General features: G+C 42.7%; 1 protein-coding gene across 24 annotated transcripts in view; it reads right to left on the reverse strand.

Moving 5' to 3' along the window:
- The window catches only part of PDE1C (phosphodiesterase 1C), a 396,700-nt gene that overhangs the window by 203,598 nt on the left and 183,784 nt on the right, over positions 1-9,318 (reverse strand). For 3 of the 24 annotated variants that reach the window (XM_080582951.1, XM_080582954.1, XM_080582953.1), the window contains exon 2: positions 8,717-8,819. The exons of 17 other annotated variants lie outside the window; for them this stretch is intronic. In XM_080582951.1, coding sequence (XP_080439077.1) covers positions 8,717-8,817 — 101 coding nt within the window. In that variant the 5' untranslated portion in view covers positions 8,818-8,819. Of the gene's footprint in view, positions 1-8,716; positions 8,820-9,139; positions 9,299-9,318 lie in introns of those variants that run through there. 4 more of the 24 variants (XM_080582965.1, XM_080582948.1, XM_080582946.1 and 1 more) reach the window with 4 other exon arrangements.

Raw genomic sequence — 9,318 nt, forward strand, 5'->3', positions numbered from 1 at the left:
TCTCTTTGCTTAGCAGAAACCAGTAACTGCTTACAGCTAGTGAATCCCAGAAAACCAGCTGCTCCACAGGAGGCATGGGAGGAAGTGCGATCTGAGCATCGTTTACAGCAGCCATCTGAACTGTTCAGCCTTGCAAGGGAGTTTATGTTCTACTTCAACTCCTTTGCCCTTGGATGCTTGCTGTAGTTTGTTCCTCCCTGCAAGGACTCCCTGCGTGCTACAGCTGCAGCTACACGGCTCTGTACAATCTTAGTTGTTAAAATGACACAGATCTTATGTTTAATTTGTGCTAATCTTGGTGTTGAAATGAGATTTGTACCAAGCCAGGATTCGTACCACAGATGGATATTGTGCGACTTTCTGTCTTGGCTAGGAGTTTTGTGCACGAATAGTATCTGTGCCCAGGAGTGTAAGAAATCACTTCTAAAGTGATGACACAGACCTACTAATAGCCATTCAGAGCATCATGTTAATAACAAAATGACTCCACAGCTTGACAGATATGGAAGAAAAGCATGGAATATGTCATACAAGACTATATTCATCTTAATAAATAAATCGTCTCCTGTATCTCTCTCCAAGAAAGACTACGAAAATCCTCTGCCATTCATGTCTGCGCTCACATGGACTTTTCCATCTGATGTCACCAACTGCTAGGCATGGAGGTCTTCTGAAAGAAGGTGAGTCAGTCTGATGTGACATAAATTGGGTACCTTGGCAGACAGAGAGCCTTTCAAACCTCTTCTTGGCAGCCATGTAGAGCTATGGCTCTCTGAGGGCTCTGCGCCACGCTTCTTGACCAGGAAAATCCAACCATCCTCAACTGGACATTACCAATTGTTGAGAGGGATCCTGATTCCACTGAAGTCAACCAGATGAATTTATTATACACAGTTTCACCAGTCTTCTTTTCTTTTCTTTTCTCTTCTCCTTTCCTTTTTTTTTTTTTTTTTTAAATCACACCTTCAAAGTAATCCGCTTTTTGAATATCCAAGACAACTGCAGACAATTTCTGTCTGAGACCTGGAGCAGTACAGTGACTGCTAGAGGAAGGTCCATTCCTCAGCTGTAATACAAACTTGAACACAAAATCAGGCTTAGCACTCTTAGGGAAAATTTTGCACTGTCATGAGGCTAAACAACTTTTATCAATCCATGAATGTCTTTGAAAACCAAACTCTTCAAAGAAAACAAAACCAAATTCTTCAAAGACCATGAACTGAATTCCAATTTCACTCCTGCAAATGGATGGGTATCAATGAAGTCATTCTTCCCAGTATTAGCAGCACAGTTCATGAGATCAAAAACAGCCTTATGAATCTTATGAATCCAAACAGACCCTTCTAGAAAATCTCCAATCTATCCAAATCCCTAGTGGTTTGAGAGCAAATCACATCTGTAGAGGTATGTTTCACAACTGCTGTAGTGTTTTAATGGGTCAGCCCTAATATGTGAACCTCAATCTTCCCTCAGAGCCAGGCAGTTTCTAGTATTTTGAAGGAACTGAAGTGATTTTTTTGATAGAACAAGACAAAAGAATGGAAGAGGAATACCTCACGTGGATTTCAGGAAAAAAAAAAAAAAAAAAAAGAGTACATAAAAATCCTTTCAAGGACTGAGTTGGATTTAATATAGTGTTTGAATCCACCAAAAGCTGGCAGATTAGGAGATGAGCTGGCCTCACAGCCTTTAAAACACAAACACGCAGAGGATTTTTCAGTGCTGTCTTCCATCGGCTTTTATTTCTTTATGCTTGGACTCCTATCCCACTAAGGCATTTTTAAAAGAGAATTCCAGAAAGACTCTTAATTTCCCTTTGATCCAAGGCTTAAATTCATCTTCCCTGAAATAACTTTTTTCATATCCTTGTTTCTTATGCAGGATTGCAAGCTTTATAGCAGTGATATTTGAAAAGCACTGAATTTAATATTACAAAGGGAGGCGCTTTCTTCTACAGCAGACTATGGTCTTCTTTTTATGACTGCTGAAATAAATAATTGCTTTTTAGGCTGCAGGTATGATTCATTTGTACTACCTCCAGAAGAATAAAAGCTTTTTTATGATTATGGTAAAAACTAGAGAGTGTATATTATTTCTTAGTCAACATTTCAGTATTAAACATGAAGTCTTCTCTCTTTTGTTACCTACAGGATTCATTTATCGATCTAAGATTCAAATAAAAGTTTTTGTATGGAACAAAGTAACCAAAGGACTGTGGCAAAATTTATCAGTTTACTGCATTACTACACCTCCGAACACCATACTTTTTAATTATCTTCTTCCAAAGTTCCTGTGCTCCTATTCATTATAATATATTTTCTCCTCTGTCCGTTTTTCAGTCATGAGATTAGCAGCTGGCAGCACTTCTCCTGTTCCTCTTCTTCTTTCAAGGGCTATACCGCAGGCAGTTTGAAATAAGCTATTATGGGTGAGTTTAATGGTCACACCACAGGCAGAACTACATCGTAGATCAACCAGACCCCAACAAACTTTAAAACTAGTTAAGTCACTCGCACCCACAGGTCAGCTCACCCAAACTAAGAATTTGTAGGCTAACGCTGGAGCACGGCCATCTCCAGCACATACCCAGCACCCATTTTCTAACTAGTGAGACCTTTTCAGTCTTTCCAGGAAGCACGACAGCCAAACATCATCTATTCCTGCCTCCACCTCCTGTTCCCAACGTTACTTTCAGCAGCAACTTGTGGTACACAGGAAAAGTCAAATACAGACTTAAGAGGCCTATAGAGTGGTTTCCTGACATGGTTCTCTGACAAGTAATCCCTGTCTATGCTCATCAAGAAAGCCAAACTAGAAACAGGGTAGCAATGACTGTGTTGAAACATGGTTGAAGGTTGCTCAGTTCTGCTTCCAGGGCGAACAGGGCTTCAGTTTAAACCCAGACTCTCGGGAGGTTCAGGAAGACTGAAACCAAGACCAAAGACAGCAGGAGTGCCTCTTTCACCTCCGGAAAGGAATTAGCATATTCATATTTTCCACTTGAAAACTGACTAATTTACACATTTCCTAACAAAGTGGTGCTTTCTGAGGGGCTTTTTAAACCTCTACTATCTGCTGCCAGCTAAAATATTTGGGGACAAAGCCCACTGTGTAGAGAGTGCCTCTGGAATTCAAGGGAGCTCTCTGTTTTCCTGTTTACGATGGCTACATAAATGAAAATGAAGCAGATCAGGCTACTGTCACTGGGAGAACCAGCTGTTCTGTATGTGACATTTTTCAAATAAGAAAACCTAAAAACTGCAGAGCACATACAGATAAGACAGGGAAACAGATAACTGAGCAGCGGCACTGTAACACTTGCCAAATTGTCTTCAGTCATCAAGGCTCCATGTTTTCCCATTAAAATCAGTTGCTGCCTCACCATTTACTTCAAGAACAAATCTGAATCTGAATCTTCCATAAACATTTGCATTTGGACTTCTTCACTGTTAATAGGATGCATGGTGCTTTGCAGAGGAAGTTGAGGAAATGCCCTAAGTGCTGAAATATCACGCTGGATCTTCAGCAAAACTATGAAGTTTTCCAAGACACTGATTTACATGTGTTTCTATTTTCCTTCCCCGTCAGATTTCTTAGGCCAATTCTACCTTGACAGGTTTGAGCAGGAAGCCTGAAAAATAAAGTCAAAATCAAGCATCCCATTTGAGTCACAGTTCAGAGATTGCTGCTGTTTGTAATTTCATCTTTGGCAACATGAGGAAGTACTACATTGAGAGTGAAGAGATTTATCATGAATTTAGCAATTTAACATTATAATCCCAGCTATGGTGAAGAAGGTTAAAATCCATTTTGTCTCCTCTCCCTCTACAATGCTTAAAGCATTTCAGGGACACCAGCAGATGCTGTTAATACTGTAACAGCTAGAAATCAAACTTTTATTTTTCTGCATAAAAGCAACCAAAAATCAAACTGAAAATATCTCCAAGATGGGTCTTCAGCTACCCTAAACTAGCATAGGTCTATTGAAACTAGCAGAGCTCTTTGGATACGTGCCCCTGCATTCTTAAATGCCATCAGACATGACACCTAATCCTAGTGTTGAAAAGGGCTTTGGCATTTTCTCTGTGTTTGAGAAGTTGGGAGGTAACTGATGACACTTTATGGGGCTTTAGGAGTCCTAACAAGGATATGGGAGTTAAGTCCCACAGCTAGAAGTCCACTTGCTAAAACAAGAACACCTCAACACAGCCACTGCTGCTTATAGCTCCCTGGAGAAACTCTCAGTTCAAAAAGCAATCATGCAGTCATAATTTCAAATCAGGTCTCCAATCTCTGCCACCAACAGTGCTCTCTAAGGGGCCCAGTCTAAACTTAACTGAAGTTTTGTAGGGCAGAAGGTCCCGTGCTTAACAGACTGCACTATAAACAACAGCAGGAGAGCACAGGGCAGACTTCTGTGTAACTCCTCTGCATACAGTGTCCAAGCCCAGAGCTGAGTAAGGCAAGTCTGAATAATAGACAGCCTTCTGGAGAGCATCCATGGGGCAAAGACGACAGGACATGGTCCTTGCTTAAGAGCAAGAAACTCAAGTCCCTTTTTCTGGCAGAAGCAGCTACTGAGAGCCATAAACAAACAATCAGCACATCCTTAAACACTTTTTCTTGTAGGCTGAGCTCATCAGCCTTCATGAGTGAATGCTGCTGGGGAATAACAGGAAACTGTTCTAAGGCAAGCCCCATGTGAGGGCACAAATGGACATCCCTGCAGCCAAGCAGCAGCCAAGGAACAGAGGAGATCCGCTCACGCATGTAATACATGCTCAGCAGGAGTGCACGTATACCTCTCAGGCAGCCAAGATGGAAGCCTCTGGGCAAGGCACGTTTGGTACTTTCTCCAGCTGTTAGAGCAGGGCAGTGTTCACATTGATGCAGGACAAGTACACACAGGAGTCTAAAGTCCCCAGGGTCTGCCCTGTTACAGCCACAGGGAGTTTGGGGGCAGCCCCCCCTCCAGGTCTTAATATCTTCTCACCACCTGAGCATTAGAGCACGTACATCATCTTCTCCCAAAACCTTTCTGCCCATTCCCCTATATTTTGCAATCTGCTTTCTCAAGACTTGATCCCCTGGCCAGTGTGGTGATGGGACTGGGGAGCTCGGAGGTGTTGCTACAGGAGAGTGGCTAAAGAGAGAGAAGAGCATCCTCACATAACAGTTTGTCAGCATGTATTGCTACATCCTTTCACACATGGCTCTGTGACTCCTCTGTTCTAACTACCAACACCCAAGATACCCCTGAAGGGAAGTGAAGCTGCTCCAGCCTGATTCATCTACGGCACTGATGATGAAACTTAGAAGCAGGTCTATTTCTGGGAAGTCCTTGCTGCAGGGAAATCTGGTGCATTCATTCCCAGGGAAGAAAGGACCCTGATGGCTGCATGTCCAGTACGGGCAGCTGTTTTGCTGGAGTGAGCTCCAACAAGGAGAACTCTGGAGTAAACCTCTCACTGATGTTCTGGCATGAGATAAAGAAAGGACAAGGCTGCTAGAACACAATTTGCAAGATTTTTCCCAGGGAGTCTCATATACCTCTAATGGTACCTTTGCCCAGGAAACAGCTTATTCAGAAACTTTTCCTTTATTAATAATAAAACACTAAAACATTATTTCTGCGCTGTGATTAAAACTAAATTAATATCTAATAGGGCATGTATAAAAGACAGTATTTATTTCATAGATCCCTGGTTCGAGACACACAAGGTTTTTGCCACAGATGAGTTACCACCCAATGAAGCAATTTATCATGCTGCCTTAAACCTGAAGGTTTAATTAACCCACTACAGGTCCAGTGACTTGACTCTCCTATAAATTGCTGCTCAGAATCATTAAGCCATGAATACATATATGCCAAGTAAAAACAGTTTGGAAATGTTACGGCATTAGTATTTTACCTCATTCTTAAACAGTAAAAGGAATTTGTATATGGCCCAAGGACCATTGCCTCATACCACTCTCCTTATAAAGCAACCAGGCTGTCCTGACCAAGAATCTGTGTGTTGGAGAGATGCATAATGAAAACAAGAAGAAAATCTTTCCAATCTACTCCAGAGGCAAATTCAGTATCTTGTCTGGCCCTTACATCAATGTATGACTCATGCTGCAACAGACACCTGGCTTAGCCTCTCAAAAACCTGCCTTTGGCACACCGTCCAAAAGACCTCTCTGTTCTTTGAAAACTTGTACTCATGCCCAAACCTCCAAAGGCCAACCAACCTGCAGGACAGAACTGTACCAGGCACATGGCAAAACAGCAATCGCCAGACTTGTTTAACCAGAAAACACAGAAAATTATGGGAGTCTGAAAAGAGCCTCGGCTTAACCACCCCTTTGCAGCCTTTGGGTTTGCATTGCCTTTCAACTAAGCAGGCTGAAATGGGGTGAAAATTAAGAGAGCCCCCCCCGAGCCCTTGGAAAAGAGGTGACGAAACAGGAGAGTGGTTTGTCCTCTGAGTCACTGTGAGCAAACACACCAGCTGGCACTGGCGGGTGGGAAGACAGGGAGGAAGGCACCAGCCTTGCTGCAGGTGAAGTCCTACCAAGGAGATGTCAAACCCAACGCTGGGCACCTGGCACTGTTTACATCCTCACGGCCCATTTCACTGAAGGAGCGGAGTCAGGATCAAATCACTTTTTGGGTACCTGCTTGCTGCAGATGTCAGGTCCCCGGGCAGTTTCAGCCAGCAGTGTGCTGCCTCTGACTACCTGTTTGACACTGCTCTGGCAGCACCACTGTACCTGGAGACTAATTCCTACATGATACAGCTGTCAAAGTACCAGAGGCAGGGGAGAGATGTCTTCTCAAGTGGTATTTGATCTCTCCAGAAGGAAGTGCCTTATTTAAGAGGTACTTAAGATGGCTGTGCACATCTACTCATTCTTCTTACACAAATAGATGTGCATAAAAAGGATAAGAAAAGTCATGAAATATGATGCCAAACCTCAGCCTGCAACCAGTCTGTGTGTGTATGCATGCACCAAAAGCCTATGTATAATGACTGGAGATGGAGAATATTCTACAGTCTTTAATTAGAGCAGAACACATTTTAGTTTACATCTTGTGAGCACGAATTCTGCAGAAAATCTATCTCCTCTTTAAGCAAAGAAATCTTGAAACTCCGAGAGAAAAAGTACGTTTGTTACACACACGCAGTGCCAACACAGAGGGCTATACTGAGAAACAGCCTGAGGTTTAGTTATTGCATATCTCAAATAAGTCATACAGTTTTGCCAAATCTCCAAAAGGTAGAACAGCCTGGAGTTTGATGTATAATATGCAGTCAGTGCCTTGTACAAACAGCACAAGAGACCTTCAACTACAATGCTGCTGAAGAATTATCGACAACTTCAGGTGTGATCCAAATCAGCACACTTCTAAACTCTGTATTAGACAGAAATTCAGGGACTCCTAATACTACAGCATGGCACAGACTTGAAAATAAGAGGGTTTGTTTTGTGTAGCTGTTCTATTTGGAAGGCTTACAAGACAGCTGTCATCTACTTTGATTAAGTTCCTTCACAAAACAGGCTTCCTGGAGTGACGCCTTGAAAGAAATACATATTCATGTTTGTCTTTTAGACTGCTTGGAGTCCTACAGAAGTTTTGGATATGCTTTACAAAATATGCCACTGCTGCTCACACAAACTAACACCCAGAGCAACTCAAGTTTAACTGGGACCCCCTTGTTTTCAGTTTTCAGCCTGTTCTTCCTATGTTTTCTTGGTTTTGCTGTTTCCTAGCCTCCTTGTTCCCTCCCCCCCAACCCTGAGGGCTGAAATGTTAATAACTCTAACATGTGAGGCTAAGGAAAAAAAAACAAACCAAAGCAAAACAAAACAGAACAACAACAAAAAAAAATGTGAACACAGGGAGGGATGCAGCTTAATATGGTAATGTTCCTCTTCAGTTTGCCTGAAAACTGATGGGCAAATAAACGCTCCTCAGTCAATAGTGGCTCTTATTGCTGGTAGACAGCATTTTGCATACTGAGACTCTGAAAAAAGATGCCAGACATTAACTCTAAATAAGCTATACAAGATCTACAGTCTATAAACTTCTACGTTTCTGCATTCCCAAATTCTTCTTTAAGCTCAGGTACTTTTTTTTTCTACTCAGGAGTTAGTTTCCCATTGTTTCATGGCAAGTCAGGCTTAAAACAAATGTATAAAGTAATAAGTACAATCTGATCTGTGGAACGTGAATCTGCAGCTATCACAAGCGCTGTTAGAAATGCTTTCCAATTGTGCATTCTCTGCCTATTTTGTCCTTATTAACCATATCAGTGCCAGAAATGGTGTACATGTGCAGAATAGAAGTCTCTTCTGTACGTTGCACCTAACAGTAGGATTATCGAAAACAGAGGACCCAATTAGATACCATTCAGGCTATAACAAAACTTTTCTAGTGCAGCCACTAAAGTGATTAGCATCTCAGTAACTACTGATAACTTACAATGCTTCATTAATGACATTTCTACATTCTTGCTGGAAAATGTTTGTTCAATGTAACAAGCAGTTTAATTTAAGGAAGCAAGTGGATCTTTTGCTAAGATTAAGTTGCTGTATTTATGGAGAACAGGTGTGGAAACTCCTGAGTGATTTTGAAGGCACCAGCAAGAAAGGAAAATGAAAGTGCTACAATAATTTTGAAAATGGGAGGAGACGGGAGAAGAATATGAAAAAAAAAAATACTACTTACAAGCCTCGGAGACGAAGCCAGATTTTCTCTATTTGCTCTGGCTGCAGGTATTTTAGAGAGTTGCTCTCAAATTCTTCGATTTCCTTAGTGGGTGACTCCATAGCTGCAGGTTACCGCTTTGGTTAAAGCTCAGCGAGGACAGACGCTGCCCCCTGCATGCACGCTCTACCTTTAACAACGCTGCCCAGGAGCGGCCAACATTTTTGGCAGCCCCTTCTCCCCCCTCCCCAGGCACAGGACCGCGTGAGCAGCCCACGAGCACTCAGGTGTATGCGGGGGGCAGCCGCCCCAGCACCCCACCATCCTCTGGCGGACCAAGGGGATTAGAGGCTCAGCTCTGGATTGCAAAACCCACGCGGATTTTTCTTTTTTTTTTTTTTTCAATTTAAAAAAAAAAAAAGCCAAGAATCCAACCAGTGATACCAGCTGAAGGATCTTTAGCAAGGGAGGAGGGGAGGAAAATCCCTCGCTGACAACTGAGCCGTCTGCATGGGCAGCTGGGGAGCCTGTACCGCTGCGCCAGTGGCATCCCACGGTCCCTCCAGGCTGCTCTCCGCCAGGACAGCATCACTCCCCCCCAAACCCCAGCACGGTTTTTTCCC

This window comes from Anser brachyrhynchus, assembly GCF_964034855.1.
Source record: "Anser brachyrhynchus genome assembly, chromosome: 2".
Classification (NCBI taxonomy): domain Eukaryota; kingdom Metazoa; phylum Chordata; class Aves; order Anseriformes; family Anatidae; genus Anser; species Anser brachyrhynchus.